Genomic DNA, 18,427 nt, shown 5'->3' with positions numbered 1-18,427 from the left:
AGAACTCACAATTAAATAAAGGAAGACATACAGAGGGCAAAGACACAAGGGGGAGTCTAATAAACTAAACAGAACAATCTAGGAACCATAGAATAAATCCTTAAAATAATAAACTTAATATAATACAAAAATGCAAGAAAACTGAGAACGCTGGTTCAAAATGACCCAGAACCATAACATAGAGTCTGAGATCAGATGCATATAATGCCAATGACAGTTGGAGAGCAGCGTGGAGCCACTGTTATTTTTATGTTCCTCAGGCTGTAGACAGCAACATACAGCACACCACTTTAACATTCTGATAGAAGCTTTATACATACAGCCTTGACATGAGAAGAATCAGCTGCAGATGAAGGAGAGACAGAACTGGTAATCAGTTTGTATATAACAATAGATCCATGTGCACTGAGAGAGGTAAAGGTGCAGCAATATCAGGAGAGGAATTTTGATAGAGAGAGCAGGGCATCTCAACAAAATGGAAATTATGACTTTGATCTTATGATCAATTTCAATGGGCACTGCACTAAATAGTTGACTCCTCCAGGGAGACACAAGTTTAGTAATAAACAGAGCCAGTGAGAGTGAGTGGATTTAAGAAAGTGAGTGACTCAGGTGTGTCAGTAGGTTTGGCATCTGTTTTTGAGTGTGGGGGAGAGCTAGAAATGTTTACTTTTAATGCTAAGCAAGGAATATTCATGATTTATTTCCAAAACTTCCATATGATCTGCAATTTGTAGCAGATCTACTGACTATCACATAGCAGCTGGAGCAGTCTCAAATGGAGGTCAGTCCACTACTGCCACCTGTGGCCAAGTGCCATAGTTTACTACAAGATTAATTTGTGACACATCTGCAGTAGAGGCTGAGTGGCTGCACTTACATCTGGATCATTCAAATCGACCCACACACATGTTGAAAGATACGATGCCAGCAATGTGGATTGTCAGGACCAAATCCAATCATTAAGCAAAGACAACAGGGATCATTTGTTTCTGTTTACCTGCAAACCAAAACTTGGCCACGCCCCCTCTCGTGACATCACGCTCCGAAGCCCTTTCCTCTTCCGTAGGATCGTCCTTCTTCAATCCTCCAACTTTATTTACACCCAGCAAAGAACTGCAGTTAGACTAATATCTCACCCTGTAAATCGGGTATTCTGCTGGATTTGTCTTCGTTTTATGTGTGTGGGAATAAAGTAGCTTGTAGTTCAGATAAGCGAGTCGCTGTTGACAAGTTTCTGAAACGGGCTGCGCCGTGTCCGGTGTCTTAGCTTCAGTGAGTTGGGCGGTGGTTTCTGTCTGTATGCGCTCTCCTGAAAAAGTCACTTTTTCTCGTTGCTTTAATATAAAGTCTTCTGTTGTGTTTCCAGTAGGTAATGCTGTAGCAGTTTAAACGGTTGTTTGCATGTTACAGGAAAACACCATCAGCCATGTCCGCCGTCAGCAGCTCAAACACAGCCTTTGCCTTGGAGCTGTTCCGCACTCTGAACCAGGCAAACCCTGCTGGAAACATCTTTGTCTCTCCTCTGAGCATCAGCTCAGCCCTGGCCATGGTCTACCTGGGAGCTAAAGGAGACACTGCAGCTCAGATGGCTCAGGTCAGCTCACTGTCACTTGTTAGTTGCACCGCGCTGTCAGTTGATCAGCCAGCATGATTGCAACTTCAAGCCCTCGTTGTATTTTAAAAGCAGTTACGGAAGCGTTGAGCTGCCACCCAGGCAAAAGAAAAATCGAACTATATCACGTTATAACGTCAAAAATTCATTGTTCTAACAATATACCATCATGTAAATAACATATGAAGCTAGAATGTTATATAAATGGCATGAAAGTCCATAAAACGCACAAGCAGTATAGTTACTGAGAGCATGATGTTCAGTGAGACTGACAGTATGTTAAAGGTTATTACGGGGCGATCGTGGCTCAAGAGTTGGGAGTTCGCCTTGTAATCGGAAGGTTGCCGGTTCGAGCCCCGGCTTGGACAGTCTTGGTTGTTGTGTCCTTGGGCAAGACACTTCACCCGTTGCCTACTGGTGGTGGTCAGAGGGCCCGGTGGCGCCAGTGTCTGTCAGTGTGCCCCAGGGTGGCTGTGGCTACAATGTAGCTTGCCATCACCAGTGTGTGAATGTGTGCGTGAATGGGTGGATGACTGGATATGTAAAGCGCTTTGGGGTCCTTAGGGACTAGTAAAGCACTATATAAATACAGGCCATTTACCATTATTAAACCTGATGCTGAAAGAATAAAGTTGTCCAGTTTCTACCTTTGGACCATAAATTGTTACATTAGGGTCGCTCAGGCTCAGTGTCACATCCTTTCAGTCTTTGTCTTCAATGCCACACAGGCCCTCTCATTCAGCTCAGGTGAAGGCGTCCATGCAGACTTCCAGAAACTGAACGCTGACATCAACTCACCATCTGCATCCTACATCCTGAAACTAGCCAACCGTCTTTATGGAGAAAACACTGCCCACTTCCTCCCAGTGAGTGTCCACATCAATGATTCTCTTCATAAAGTTCTTCATTACAAAGACTGGATTAATAAACAGATGTCTGCTCTCTGCAGGACTTCCTTGAAGCCACACAGAAGTACTACCAGGCAGACCTGAAGACTGTGGACTTCATCGGAGCTCCAGAGGCGTGCAGAGCAGAGATCAACAGCTGGGTCGAGCAGCAGACAGAAAGTGAGAATGTGCATCTTCCACAGCCTGAACAGCAGGGAATCATTTTAGCATCCTCTGTGAATTATAATGAAATATTGTTGTTTCTGTATTTCCTTTCAGATAAGATAAAAGACCTTCTGAAGCCAGGAACAGTAAACGCAGATACCAGACTGGCTCTGGTCAATGCTGTCTACTTCAAGGGCAACTGGAAGAACCCGTTTAAAGAGGCAAACACCAAAGAGATGCCCTTTAAAATCAAACAGGTAGAAATTTAACTGAAGGTTACAAATTCTGGACACAAAGTCTGAATACAGGAAACTGTAAAATGTTTAAGGTAAACACCATCAGAAGCTTTATGATAACATGATCTGGTCGCCTGGATTTCCTGTGTGTCAGAATGAGACCGTACCAGTCCAGATGATGCACCAGAGGAAGAAGCTTCCCTACAACTACATTGCTGACCATGATTTGCAGATCCTGGAGCTGCCCTATGTGGGTGAGGAGCTCAGCATGTTCATTCTGCTGCCTAAGGAGTCCTCAGACGGCTCAGGCCCTCTGCTGAAGGTACACAGCCTAGAAACATGCTTACTTACTTCATTAAATTTGATCATTTAACAGACTGCTTCTGATTTCGTGTATAAAATGAATTTAAATATGAGCAAAAGAAATATGACAAAATGTATTAACTGTGTTCCAGCTGGAGAAGGAGCTAACACAGGAGAGGCTGAATGAATGGACCGACAGGAAAAACATGAGCACCCATTCAGGGGTTGTCGTTCACCTGCCAAAGTTCAAGCTGGAGGAAGACTACGAGCTGAATGATCCTCTGGCTAAACTGGGTATGAAGAACGTGTTCTGTGCAGGAAGGGCTGACCTGTCTGGCATGAACGGTGAAGGGGCGCTCTTCCTGTCTACGGTGGCCCACAAGGCCTTTGTGGAGGTGAACGAGGAGGGCACAGAGGCCGCTGCAGCCACAGGTGCTATGATCAGCGCTTGTTGTTATATACCGGACACACACTTCACAGCAGATCACCCCTTCCTCTTCTTCATCAGACACAATAAGACCAAGTCCATCCTGTTCTTTGGCAGATTCTCATCTCCTCAGTAGACAGAAGCAGCAGTTATTACAGCAGCATATTTGTCAGAGAAGGCCTTTTATGTTACACCATGATGACGCTAAATTGCATACTGCAGGTATTACAGCCACAATGAAAAATGAGCAGTAACAATATCACAAAAAGCATCTAGCAGCTGCTTTTTTCACATGTTTACAGAATTGTTAAAAGACGAGGGAATGCTACACAGTGGCAAACGCTTTGTACCAACTTTTTTGAGACAGTCATGATGCTCGTTACTCAAAATTATCAGTTTTTCTCAGTTTACACATCTGATGTGTTTTCTGTGTTTTGCTGAGAATAAAATGTGGGAAAATCATTGCAGACTTTTTTTTTTTACATTTTACATAGTATGTCAACATTTTTTGAAATTGGGGTTATACATTAAACACAGAGCATCACAGACTTTACTGATATCTGATTAACTCCACTGCTTACGCTGTTCAGTATCAACATTTCTCAAATGGTGCTCAGGCCTGCAGGGCTGTAGCACACACTACAGATATACATGACATCATTAGTCACCTGTCCAGTCCAGATTATGTAGATGAAGGAGAAGCCCTGCAAATACAATCCATGAAAATGATGGAGAGCACAGATTTAAACCATGCGGCACAAAGGCTGATGGTTCAGAGAAGGCAGGCAAGAAGATGATTGGACTGCAGTAACGACAGTAACAAGTGACAGTGACAGCCAAGACTGAATACATGTGACATGTGGGATTCAGACAGCCAAGCAGGTGACGCAGACAACATTTAATGGACAGTGAGCAAAGAAAGATGTGCAGCATTTAATCATTAACATGCACAGAAACTCCACATGTGGCTACACAAAGCAAAACCTGTATAGACTTATGAAGTTACACTTTGCAGAAAATCAGCAGGAGAGATTACACAATGGATTTTAATATAAAAGGCTCAATATGGTGGATTGAATGAACTTCCATACAATGACTCATGTGGATATATCATCCTCAGAACCGAGTACAAAAGAATCTTTCCATTGAACTTTTTTTTGTCACCCACCCAAACACATCAGATATCAATGGGAAGCCCAGGATGGCTTCTATTTAGTAGATCAGGACATAGTAAGATATCTCAAATGAGTCAAAAGACAGACTAAAAACAAATGTCCATTGCACAGGAAATAAATGAATAAGCTGGTTCTCAGGAGGATATGAAAGCAATGCTAAATGTACCTCCCTATCAGGAAACAGTGACACAGTAGTGTGCAAGGATGATGCAAACATATGAATCCTGCCTGTCGCTGAAGCAGTGTCGTGGTTATGAAAGAGCCTCGGGCATCTAGGTCCAGCAAATAAGTCCCTGAGCCCCCTCAGCAGAAATCTGAAATTGCACAACACACATTGACATAATTTTGAAATGAAAAACCTAAAAACCCGAATGCTGATAAACTATTTCAGTGGCAATCATGATAACCACCATGACTGAGGAGGTGGGTGTGATACAAATTTCTTTATTTTATTATGATCAAATGTTTCACTTTAGTAATACGGTAGTAATATCACTTTTTGTGTCATGTAGTTATATACATATATGATAGCATCACATATGTGTTTTATGCTTTATTACACAAACACAGTTAGGTCATTGTGAGTAAGTTAGAGACATCCAGGCGTTGTGGGGATTAGACAGATAGTGGAACTCCTTCTCCTTTACTCATGGAAGGAGGAGGCTTCAGGAAGTTAATCTTTAGGTGACGGTTAAGTAAAAAACAAGGTCATAACTCTCTCAGGGAGGATAAGCTAAAGGTATAGGCCCATGTGATGTGGCAATGTGTAAGTGTTGTGGAATGTCTTTGTCTGTATGTTTTGTCACTTTGCATACAAGGCACGCACAAGGCAGTGCCCATCTTCAGACGGGCGCTGCCTTGTGCGCTGCCTTTGGCGTTTAACCAGAGTGCTCTCTCTGCTGCAGCATATTATTAAACCAAATCAAAAGGAACGTCTTGATGCACGCTCAATCATCCAGGTAAGTAAATCCCAAAAAGTTGATTCTGTTCATCTGAACGTAGCGTTTTCAGTGGGAGAAACATTTCATCGCTCTTTCAAGTGACTTCCTCAGTCTCAGCTGACTGCAGGTTTCCCCAATCTTATAAACAGTACATTTGCATAATGACTGAAACTAGCACCACTGAATGAACAATGGCCTGGGAGGTCAGTTTCTAGATCATTAGTATGAAAATTCTCATGAACATTGATCAAAAACCACTGATCAAAGCTCATTGATCAAGGACCGCTGATCAATGGCCATGAGTACCATTCACAGACAGTTGGGGAATGGCTGCAAAGGGAAGAACGCTGGTTTAAGCGTGGAGTCAAGGAGACCATTTGGGTGAAAAGGGAAAGACCATCTCTGAATCGAGGAGGGGGCCTAAGGGTACATCTTTCACCATCTTACAATGCTGTGATTGCAGCCATTCCCTTTTCGTTACTGTTCGTCTGATTTTAGGTCCGCTCCATAAACACACCAGCGTACCCCATCGTGACACGAGGTTCTAAACACTATCAATCACGGCCATACTGATGAGGGTTAACTCAATGATCCAGCATTGACTGAAGCTCAGGTGCAGCTACCTCCAGCACCGGAACACTTCTGGGTTGAGAGGTCGCTTCGACGACACAAACAAAAACAGCGCACATGGACACAACGGGCAGGTAGGCCACGGAAGACTGCCGGCCCCTGACGGTTCCTCCCAATCATGCCCCTGGAAGTCTCACTGTAGTTTCCCACATGAGAGTTGAAGTCTCTCAGTAAGACAATGCAGTCATTTCACTAAATGCTTCTATATTAACGTGAAGCTGCCGCAACCTGAGTGGGATGAAGGGAAGCTTGTGGAATGACCAGGCTGAAAATGCGAGCTCGTTAACATACTGGCCTATTGATGCCAGTATTGAGCTGACTTATGTTGAGTGCGGGTTTGCTAGAAAAATATTGCAGTCATATTTAAATTGATCACTAATTGGTGCTAAAAGAGTGACTGACCATTGCATTTGCTTTGGGTAAACCGAGCATGAAAATACCTGAAACACCAAGGCCACATAAAGCAAGTTCACAAGAATACACAACTCTGAGAATTTCCAAACTTTTTTTTTCTCTAAAAAATCACATCTTAGGGATGACAGTGTTGACATTCATTTAAAACAAATATGCTCTCAATTAAAACACATAATTATATAGCATTGCCAACACACAGGCTCAATGTTTGAATGAATGCAGAGTATATAAAGGAAAATGGAAACAGCCTATAACATGCATTGTGTTTGGCAAGTGATGTACATGTATATATATCAGTGGCTGTCAATAAAGTTTCTCTCTCTCAGACTGCGTTCAAGTCCAGAAAATGGCAAACGCCTCTGTGTTTATTCCCCCGTAATTATCCTCAGTGCAGTCTAGATAATACACTGGAAAACTTTCCAATGAGTCAAGCAGGAAGGACTATGCATTCCAAATGAGCAACAAGGAGCCGCTGTTATTTTTATGTTCCTCAGGCTGTAGACAGCAACATACAGCACACCACTTTAACATTCTGATAGAAGCTTTATACATACAGCCTTGACATGAGAAGAATCAGCTGCAGATGAAGGAGAGACAGAACTGGTAATCAGTTTGTATATGATAATAGATCCATGTGCACTGAGAGAGGTAAAGGTGCAGCAATATCAGGAGAGGAATTTTGATAGAGAGAGCAGGGCATCTCAACAAAATGGAAATTATGACTTTGGTCTTATGATCAATTTCAGTGGGCACTGCACTAAATAGTTAACTCCTCATGGGAGACACAAATATGTAAAAAAAAAAAAAAAAAAAAAGTAAAGTCGTTTTTGCCGTTGAAAGAAACGGACTCACATTATTTACCTCAAACTGGCAATAAAGTATTTGCTGGAACTAAGACATGATAAAATATGGACATGGATACAGAGGTCTGAAATGAAAAGCCAGTGCACTGCAATGTCCTTAAACCTGCATTCTTTTTAATGGGCAGCAGTTAGCATTACTTATGGTTGCAAAAAGTTTCACTTCTACACAATACTGTGAGGCCAAAAAGATTACGGTTCCACAGAGAGGCCGGGCCCTCTCACAAGCTCTCTATCGCCATCTGCTGACACTCTAAAACCTCCATCACTCCCACACTGTATGCAGCTGTGTGTGCCGCTGTTCTTTCATGGAAAGGAGAACTTTTGGCTGTTTTACAGTTATTGAATGATTTTAGTTATTTTTTAATATATGACACTTTCATCTGTAACAGTTAAAGTTAAAAGTTTTAAGAATAACCATCACTTCAATATGCTTCCTATCAGCAATGAAGAAAAAAAATTATTTTAGTGTTGTTCTTTGTTTGTGTTTGTTTTTTTGTTTTTAGATTTAACATATTCATTGCTCGAAAAACAAACTCACCCTGAAGATCAAGAATGCCCATCATGAAGAAGAAGAAAGCTGGATACCAGAATCAGGAAAGCCTTGAAGGATGTTAGCCGGCTAACAGAGGTACAAGAGGGCATCATGAGATACAGGTCCTGGATGATGTAACAGACGAAGAAACAATAACACCAGTTAGCAATGAGGAAACATTTCCGGCCAGAACACAGGAGTATTTTATAGAGGAATGTACGTATGTGCATATGTTGTACGAGCAATAGGGGAGACCGGGGATAGTTGTAACGTGGGTCAGTTGTAACACTTCCAGTTTCTCCAATCAGGGCTAAGTTTCAAATGATGTGACTCATCCTGTGCATGCCCAATTCAGTTCTGCTATCACATGTGAAAAATCAGCACATTTTGTCAAACACAGACAGTTTAACATGAAAAAAAGTAATTTGTATGCCAAAAAGTAAGTTTTTCTACTTTATTTCAATTTCTAATAGCATTATCTGCTTTGCAGTTAAACTCATCAAACTTAAATTATGTTATTTGTATGTCTATGGGGATATATTCTGTGTAAGTCTTTAGAGCTAGTGTTTTAGCCGTTGGCTGTAATGTTAGCTAGTTCATGGCTATAGGAGTCTGGGTCAGTTGTAACAGCAACAGTCTGGGTCAGTTGTAACAATAATGCAGATGTTGCAACTTACCACACTATTACTTTAACTGATATTGAACAAGTTGGGGCAACGACATCAGCAGAGAGAGGTTCACTGGTCGCTTTTGTATATGTGGTTAATGCCATTGGCAACACAATTCCTCCACTGTTTGTGTTCCCACACATACATTATGCAGACCACTGTGTCAGAGATGGACCAGTAGGAAGTACTGGTAGTGGAAATAAATCAGGATGGATGCAAGAAACAGATTTCCTCATCTTTCTGAAGCACTTTGCAAACCACACAAAGGTAAGCCATGATAAAAAGTAAAATGGAATTGCAATGCTGGTGAACAACTACATTTTTTCAGCTTCATTGTTATGTTTAAAATTGGTGCAAGAGTTGTAGGTTATAATGCCCACTGAGCCAATGAGGCCAAACTCAAGGAAGACCAATCAAAATGAATGAAATATTCAGTTGCAGGAAATTCCATAATTTGTTACATGTTAATATTTTGTCAGTACCCTTATTTCATTGTGTTAGATTTCACCCCAGGATATGTTACAACTAACCCAGACTATGGGGTTAATTGTAACATTTCACTCTTTGTGTTTGAGGCCATACCATGCAATGGGTAATTGTGCTGCAGAGAAAATAGCTGCACTATTTAATAGCCGACACATGTAAATACTTTGCATTACATTTTGAATCCACTACCTTAAACGAGCTCCAATTTACAGACAGAAATGTCAAAAATGTTACAACTATCCCCGGTCTCCCCTATGTGAGTTTTTCCTTTTTGGGGTTAAGAGGGTTGGTTTAAAATGCACACACTGCATTGGTGCACGGTCGTGGGGCGTGACTCATGGGTGTGTATTGGGCAATAAATGTTGTTGCACTCACCTGTTCAGCGCACCTGCTGTTTGATGAGCAGAGAGGTATGGTGAGCATGGGGTAAAACTTTCTGTTGACCGCAACTGAATGTGCAGTGTGTTTGATTCTGCGGGTGGATATCGCAATTTGGCATAATAATTGGTGTAAAGCTTTGAGAGTGCCAGTCATCTTTCTTTGTGGAGTCTGTGCATTTGTTTTATATTGGGTCCCATGTAGGGGAGACCGGGGATAGTTGTAACATTTTTGACATTTCTGTCTGTAAATTGGAGCTCGTTTAAGGTAGTGGATTCAAAATGTAATGCAAAGTATTTACATGTGTCGGCTATTAAATAGTGCAGCTATTTTCTCTGCAGCACAATTACCCATTGCATGGTATGGCCTCAAACACAGAGTGAAATGTTACAATTAACCCCATAGTCTGGGTTAGTTGTAACATATCCTGGGGTGAAATCTAACACAATGAAATAAGGGTACTGACAAAGTGTGTGTGTGTGTGTGTGTGTGTGTGTGTGTGTGTGTGTGTGTGTCAGAATGCAGAAATCTAGCTTTTGAACATATTCCAACCCCCCAAAAAAGACAAATTATGGAATTTCCTGCAACTGAATATTTCATTAATTTTGATTGGTCTTCCTTGAGTTTGGCCTCATTGGCTCAGTGGGCATTATAACCTACAACTCTTGCACCAATTTTAAACATAACAATGAAGCTGAAAAAATGTAGTTGTTCACCAGCATCGCAATCCCATTATTTTTTTTTTATCATGGCTTACCTTTACGTGGTTTGCAAAGTGCTTCAGAAAGATGACGAAATCTGTTTCTTGCATCCATCCTGATTTATTTCCACTACCAGTACTTCCTACTGGTCCATCTCTGACACAGTGGTCTGCATAATGTATGTGTGGGAACACAAACAGTGGAGGAATTGTGTTGCCAATGGCATTAACCACATATACAAAAGCGACCAGTGAACCTCTCTCTGCTGATTTCGTTGCCCCAACTTGTTCAATATCAGTTAAAGTAATAGTGTGGTAAGTTGTAACATCTGCATTATTGTTACAACTGACCCAGACTGTTGCTGTTACAACTGACCCAGACTGTTGCTGTTACAACTGACCCAGACTGTTGCTGTTACAACTGACCCAGACTGTTGCTGTTACAACTGACCCAGACTGTTGCTGTTACAACTGACCCAGACTGTTGCTGTTACAACTGACCCAGACTGTTGCTGTTACAACTGACCCAGACTGTTGCTGTTACAACTGACCCAGACTCCTATAGCCATGAACTAGCTAACATTACAGCCAACGGCTAAAACACTAGCTCTAAAGACTTACACAGAATATATCCCCATAGACATACAAATAACATAATTTAAGTTTGATGAGTTTAACTGCAAAGCAGATAATGCTATTAAACATTGAAATAAAGTAGAAAAACTTACTTTTTGGCATACAAATTACTTTTTTTCATGTTAAACTGTCTGTGTTTGACAAAATGTGCTGATTTTTCACATGTGATAGCAGAACTGAATTGGGCATGCACAGGATGAGTCACATCATTTGAAACTTAGCCCTGATTGGAGAAACTGGAAGTGTTACAACTGACCCACATTACAACTATCCCCGGTCTCCCCTACTGATGTGTGGTTTGAATAGTATAATGGTTGAATAAAGAGAACAGTAGCTCAGAAGTGCATTTCCTGCGTTGTTGTTGCATGTCGTCAGTATCCCCATGTTTAGCCTTCCGCGGCCGTTGGTTTGGAGAATAATAATCAGATCGGAGAGGAGGCACTTTGTTCTGTGAGTTCAACTTACAGTCCGAGATTAGAGCCAGACTGTAAAATGTGCTATTTAGAACGGGCTCCATGTCTCGTAGGAACTAAATGAATAACCGATGAGCTGCATTACAGGAACTTCATTCTCTGAAACATTCCCATCAGCCATTCCCGTCAGAGGCGATCGAGTTCAGGTTTACACACGAGATCTAGTCATGCTGTTCTCTGTAAAATAAGCCATCACCAGAAGAGGATTCCACTGGAAACAGAAAGAAGTGGGGACGAGCTTTCTTACAGAATTCTGAGATTAAAGTCCCCACTTTTTTCTTCTTGTTTTTAAAGCCCTGATCGTCTTCCGTAGGACCGCATTTCTTTATTCCACCAACCTTATTTACACGCTTTCCTCATTCCTGTGCTCATCCTCGTTTTATGTGTCTACGAGTTTCACTTATCGTTCTCTTATCTTTGAGTTTGGTCACAGAAATCAGCTTTGTGAAAACAGCTCAGGTTGTTAAAATAAATGCACAGCTGGCAGATGATTGGGGTGATTTTCTATATTCTCCCAGCAGTGCTGGTGTTACTTCCTGAAGTGTGTTGTGTTTTGTTTTTTCCCCCTCATTGCTTTAATATAAAGTCTTCTGTTGTTTCCGATATGTAATGTTGTTGCAGTTTAAACTGTTGTTTGCATGTTACAGGAAAACACCATCAGCCATGTCCGCCGTCAGCAGCTCAAACACAGCCTTTGCCTTGGAGCTGTTCCGCACTCTGAGCCAGACAAACCCTGCTGGAAACATCTTTGTCTCTCCTCTGAGCATCGGCGCAGCCCTGGCCACGGTCTACGAGGGAGCCAAAGGAGACACTGCAGCTCAGATTACTCAGGTCAGCTCACTGTCACTTGTTCCCTGCACCACCATCAGTTAATCAGCCAGCATGCCTTTGAAACTTTAAATGTCTTGTCAGATGTGGCTGACTGCTTTTTGTTCTGATTTTTGTTTTTTATTTTGCTTTTTATATATATATTTATATTTTCAGAAAAAATTCACACCTTGTGAGACTAGTGCTGTCTTATAAACTTTCTTTTCAGTAGGTTTATGATTGGACAGAATTCAACTTTTGGGGTTTTGTTACGTGTTTGAAAAGGTTTGTTTATGTGGCCAAAACACTGATGTTCCCAGTCTGACATCAGCAATTTGTGTTTATAAATGGCATCAGAGTCCATAAAACCTACAAACAGTGTAGTGAGTGAGAGCATGATGTTCAGTGAGACTGACATTATGTTAAAGGTTATTATTAAACCTGATGCTGAAAGAATAAAGTTGTCCAGTTTCTGCCTTTGGACCATAAATTGTTACATTAGGGTCGCTCAGGCTCAGTGTCACATCCTTTCAGTCTTTGTCTTCAATGCCACACAGGCCCTCTCATTCAGCTCAGGTGAAGGCGTCCATGCAAACTTCCAGAAACTGAACGCTGAAATCAACTCACCGTCTGCATCCTACATCCTGAAACTAGCCAACCGTCTTTATGGAGAAAACATTGCCCACTTCCTCCCAGTGAGTGTCCACATCAATGATTCTCTTCATAAAGTTCTTCATTACAAAGACTGGATTAATAAACTGATGTCTGCTCTCTGCAGGACTTCATTGACGTCACACATAGGAACTACCTGGCAGACCCGATAACTGTTGACTTCATCGGAGATCCAGAGGCGTGCAGAGCAGCGATCAACAGCTGGGTCGAGCAGCAGACAGAAAGTGAGAATGTGCATCTTCCACAGCCTGAACAGCAGGGAATCATTTTAGCATCCTCTGTGGATTATAATGAAATATTGTTGTTTCTGTATTTCCTTTCAGATAAGATAAAAGACCTTCTGAAGCCAGGAACAGTCAACAAAGATACCAGACTGGCTCTGGTCAATGCTGTCTACTTCAAGGGCAACTGGAAGAACCCGTTTAAAGAGGCAAACACCAAAGAGATGCCCTTTGAAATCAGACAGGTAGAAATTTAACTGAAGGTTACAAATTCTGGACACAAAGTCTGAATACAGGAAACTGTAAAATGTTTAAGGTAAACACCATCAGAAGCTTTATGATAACATGATCTGGTCGCCTGGATTTCCTGTGTGTCAGAATGAGACCGTACCAGTCCAGATGATGCACCAGAGGAAGAAGCTTCCCTACAACTACATTGCTGACCATGATTTGCAGATCCTGGAGCTGCCCTATGTGGGTGATGAGCTCAGCATGTTCATTCTGCTGCCTAAGGAGTCCTCAGACGGCTCAGGCCCTCTGCTGAAGGTACACAGCCTAGAAACAAGTTCCTGTGAGGAAAAGCCACGAAAACCTCTTCTTGTACCATCCCTGATTGAATGATGGTCTCTTATACTGATGCTTCACAGAATTTTTATTAGAGGTGTGGTTCACTGAAACATTTGGTAAAGATGCTGTCAAAAACCCAACATATTAATACCATAAAATTAAAATATTAAGGAAACACTCATTTCTCCTGCACACTAACTATAACATGAACTTCAAATTTACACTTTATATCATCAATCTTATGCATATTTTTCACCTCTCAATCCTACATAATCAAAGGGTGGTAAGTCCTTTCACTAGAAACTAAAATTCTCTTATGACATTGCTTCAGTTCAACCGCTTTGCTCTTACTTTAATAGCTTACAAAAACTCTAAACAACATCTTGATTGCACATAACCTATTACATTAAAAGTAACATTATCAAAACTCGTGCCACTGTCAGCCGGGTATTAATTAATACAGACAAAATGATGATCTGTCTTCGTAAGGCCATATTGTAAAACCCACGTTATTAACAAACCTTCATCTTGTGTTTTGCGCTAGTTTCCTGTTTCAAAATAAAACCAAAGTAGTTCCAAAACAATTCAATTCAGTAAAACTTTATTGATCCTGAAGGTTGACCCTGAAGGAAATTGGCCTATATAAATATACATGTCAACATTACCAAATTATGTCTGGCCAAATTAGGTCATTTACACAAATGCTTCGCTTCTGTTTACTTAAATTTGATCATTTAACAGACCGCTTCTGATTTCATGGATAAAATGAATTTAAATATGAGCAAAAGAAATATGACAAAATGTATTAACTGTGTTCCAGCTGGAGAAGGAGCTAACACAGGAGAGGCTGAATGAATGGACCGACAGGAAAAACATGAGCACCCATTCAGAAGTTGTCCTTCACCTGCCAAAGTTCAAGCTGGAGGAAGACTACGAACTGAATGATCCTCTGGCTAAACTGGGTATGAAGAACGTGTTCTGTGCAGGAAGGGCTGACCTGTCTGGCATGAACGGTGAACCTGGGCTCTTCCTGTCTACGATGGCCCACAAGGCCTTTGTGGAGGTGAACGAGGAGGGCACAGAGGCCACTGCAGCCACAGGTGCTGTGATCAAGCTGGAGAGTTTTATACCGGACACACACTTCACAGCAGATCACCCCTTCCTCTTCTTCATCAGATATAATGAGACCAAGTCCATCCTGTTCTTTGGCAGATTCTCATCTCCTGAGTAGACAGAAGCAGCAGAGGAAAATGATGTTGCAACATAAATGAAAATTAAAAAAATCTCTGAAGTAAATGGAGTGTTGTGATGTCTTGCTAATTATAAAACTTTATTTTTCATTTTAAAAAAATGGGGGTGGGGTGTTGGGGTTTTGTTTGTTTTAAATAGATGGTATTTGTACAAGCACGAGATCTAGCAGCTTTGAGAACATGGATACTGTGTTGTGCAGCTATTATGAGTAGCCAGATTCCAATATCAGACAAATCTCGCAGCTGCTCTCATCACATGTTTACAGACTGTTGTTAAAAGAAGAGGGAATGCTACAAAGTGGCAAACACGACTCTGTGCCAGCTTTGAGACATGTTGCCATCATATTTAAAAGGCCCTTTTTGCTTAAAATTAAATCAATTTTTCTCAGTTAACACATCTCGTATGTTTTTCGTTTCACTAAGAATAAAATATGGTGACCTCATTGCAGTTGTTTACACTTTACATAGTCGCTCAAGATTTATTTATTTTTGAACTTGCCATTTTAAATTAACCACAGGTTTTAACACCATTTTTCTTGATCTGTTTCACAACAGAGCCCCACAGACTTCGCTGATATCTTATTAACTGAACTGCTTATGCTTTTCAGTATCAACTTTTCTCAAATGATACTCAGGCCTGCATGGACGCAGGTATAAATGACATCAGTTACCTGTGATGGGACCTGATCGGTCCTTAAAGACATGCTTTGAAAGGCAATGATGCATTTTCCAATGCCATCAACTTATCTCTTTTGCTTCATATGCTTCTAAAACATCTTACAGTTCACATGACACAATGTTTTCAAAAATGAAATGCTACCACTGACAAGTTCAATGTTGAAACTTTGTAAATTGAATGTTATATATGAGTCATTGTATGAAATATGTATGTATAATAATTCCCCTCTGTGGATCGCTACCATATTGATGGAGTTTGTGTGTCCCAAGGACCCCAGGGGCTATGTTGTGGGGGGCTTTTGCCCATGGCAAATTGATCCTAGGTGACGGCCCAGACAAAGAGCAGTTCAAAAGCCCCTATCAGTAGAGGATCCAGGGAACATTTCACCCTGCCTGGAATAGGGTTACTGGGGCCCTGCCCTGGAGCCAGGTCCAGGTGGGGTGTCCGTGAGCAAGCACCTCGAGGCCAGGCCTTAGTCCAAAAAAGGGACATGGGCCTACCTGTGGGGAAGTCCCTGTTGTCTGCGGCTATATACCAAATGATAGGTCAGAGTACTGGGCCTTCTTGGACTCGGTCATCTTACTGGGAGACTTCAAAGCTCATGTGGGCACGGATAGTGATAACTGGAGAGGCGCGATTGGGAGGAACGGCCTGCCAGATCTGAACTGGAGTGATGTTCAAACATGGTGTTAGTTATGAACAAACTGTGGTTTGCACAGAAGGGTGTCCATGAGTGCACGCAGCACCAGGACACCCCAGGCTGCAGGTCAGTTTTGTAATTGTATCATCAGATCTGCGGCCACATGTTCTGGACACTTGGGCAAACTCAGGTGTTGAGCTGTCAAATGATCACCACCAGGCTTTGAGCTGAATCAGGTGGTGGGGGAGGATGCTGGACAAACCTGGAGTGCCTAAACGTAAAGTAAGGGTGTGCCTGGCAGAGACCCCCATCTGCAAGATCTTCTGCTCCCACCTCCGGCAGAGCTCTAACAGCATTCCAAGGGAGACTGGGGTCATTCTGTCTGAATGAACCATGTTCAGCATCTCCATTGCTGAAGCTGCTTCAACCCCTGAACCAGATGGTGGACACCGGAGGTGAAGGGCACCATCGGGCTCTAGAAGAAGTCCTATTGAGCTTAGTCAGCCTGTGGTACTTCGACGGCAGCTGATGGGTACCTTCAGGCCAAGCGGAACACAGCTCGGACAGTGGCTGAAGCAAAAACTCTAGTGTGGGAGCAGTTCGGAAAGGCCATGGAAGAAGACTTTCAGTTTGCCTCGAACAGATTCTGTCAAATCGTCAGGCAACTCGGGGGGTATTACCTGCCTTGTGTATCGTGCAGGTGAAGTGCTGCTCATTTCAGCTAAGGATATTGTTGAGCAGTGGAAGGAATACTTCTAGGACCTCCTTAATCCCATTGGCACGTCTTCTGTAGAGGAAGCAGAGTCTGGGGTTGAGGAGGATGACTCGTCCATCACCAGGGGTGAGGTTATTTTAATAAACATCTCCTTGGTGGCAGGCCCCCTGGGGTGGATGAGGGTTGCCCCGAGTTCCTGAAGGCTCTGGATGTTGTAGGGTTGTCTTGGTTGACACGCCTCTACGATGCTGTGTGGAGATCAGGGGCAGTACCCCTGGATTGGCAGACCGAATAAGGGAGTGGGAGATTGACGAGACACCGACAGGTCAGCAGATCTTCCTTGACCTCCAAGTACTTACTAACATGGATGTGTAAATAAAAGAGTTTAAAACTAATTGATTGTGTTTGCTGTGTTTGCTAACAGCTGCATGACTCTCACATTTACTACATACACAAACCAAATAAAGTGTTATCAAAAAATAAAAAATAAAAATAAAAAAAATGGGGTGAGATTTCCCCTATGGAGGTGCGGGAAGATCTGATCACCTGTTGGCGATTAGTTGAGTTATAATTTTTTATTCTTTTATTTTGACCTAAGCACTTGTGGCCATTTCTCTTGATAAGTGCATAAAAACAGGGATTATACGTCTGCATCCTCTCTATATGCTATCATGTGGGATGTTTACCAGGCCTTAACATACAACGGAAAGCAGAGGAGAAGCACATATGTAACACTAGGAGATCATAAGGCGAATAAGGGTCCAGTCGGCCACTCGGACCGTGCACCTGAGCTCCAAATGGAGATGACTGAGCCATAATTTCTTAATACCTAACCAGCCTGTGCTAGGGGTCTGTTATGCTGGACCCCTCCTGATTTTGATCTGAAATAAAGTGTGAAATGAACTTTAATAGAGAATGTGTTTCGTTGATCTTTGACCTTGCCACATATATTATAGATACTGTGTATCTTATATGGTGACATTATTGAATGGACACGAATGGACACGACGCCCTCTACAGGAAAGGGCAGAGCAGGCTGTACCTGCTGCGGAGACTCAGGTCGTTTGGAGTGGAGGGCCCACTCCTGAAGACCTTCTATGACTCTGTTGTGGCTTCTGCTATCTTTTATGGCGTGGTCTGCTGGGGCGGCAGCATCTCTGCTGGGGACAGGAAGAGACTGAACAGGGTGATCCAAAGGGCCAGCTCTGTTCTAGGATGCCCTCTGGACCCAGTGGAGGTGGTGAGTGACAGGAGAACGGCGGCTAAGCTGTCATCCCTGATGGACAACATCTCCCACCCCATGCAGCAGACTGTGACAGCACTGAGCAGCTCCTTCAGTGGGAGACT

At 42.3% G+C, this 18,427-nt stretch overlaps 2 protein-coding genes across 2 annotated transcripts; both read left to right on the top strand.

Annotated features, from left to right (window-relative positions):
- Window positions 1-1,058: 1,058 nt before the first annotated feature.
- On the top strand, window positions 1,059-4,095 carry LOC146689065 (leukocyte elastase inhibitor-like). Its single transcript, XM_085437504.1, has 7 exons — window positions 1,059-1,275; window positions 1,414-1,597; window positions 2,344-2,481; window positions 2,565-2,682; window positions 2,782-2,924; window positions 3,058-3,225; window positions 3,359-4,095. The coding sequence occupies exons 2-7, from the start codon at window positions 1,430-1,432 to the stop codon at window positions 3,767-3,769; spliced, it is 1,146 nt and encodes a 381-aa protein (XP_085293630.1). The 5' UTR covers window positions 1,059-1,275; window positions 1,414-1,429; the 3' UTR covers window positions 3,770-4,095.
- A 4,050-nt stretch (window positions 4,096-8,145) lies between these two features.
- On the top strand, window positions 8,146-15,050 carry LOC146689064 (leukocyte elastase inhibitor-like). Its single transcript, XM_085437816.1, has 7 exons — window positions 8,146-8,284; window positions 12,177-12,360; window positions 12,894-13,031; window positions 13,115-13,232; window positions 13,332-13,474; window positions 13,608-13,775; window positions 14,617-15,050. Exons 2-7 carry the CDS (start codon window positions 12,193-12,195, stop codon window positions 15,025-15,027), a joined length of 1,146 nt encoding a protein of 381 aa, XP_085293942.1. The 5' UTR covers window positions 8,146-8,284; window positions 12,177-12,192; the 3' UTR covers window positions 15,028-15,050.
- The last annotated feature ends 3,377 nt before the right edge of the window (window positions 15,051-18,427 follow it).

Source organism: Copadichromis virginalis, linkage group LG17 (assembly GCF_057382275.1).
Source record: "Copadichromis virginalis isolate Kocher_CV1m ecotype Utaka linkage group LG17, C_Virginalis_male_GT1.1, whole genome shotgun sequence".
Lineage (NCBI taxonomy): Eukaryota > Metazoa > Chordata > Actinopteri > Cichliformes > Cichlidae > Copadichromis > Copadichromis virginalis.
This window is presented reverse-complemented; position numbering and strand designations above follow the sequence as displayed.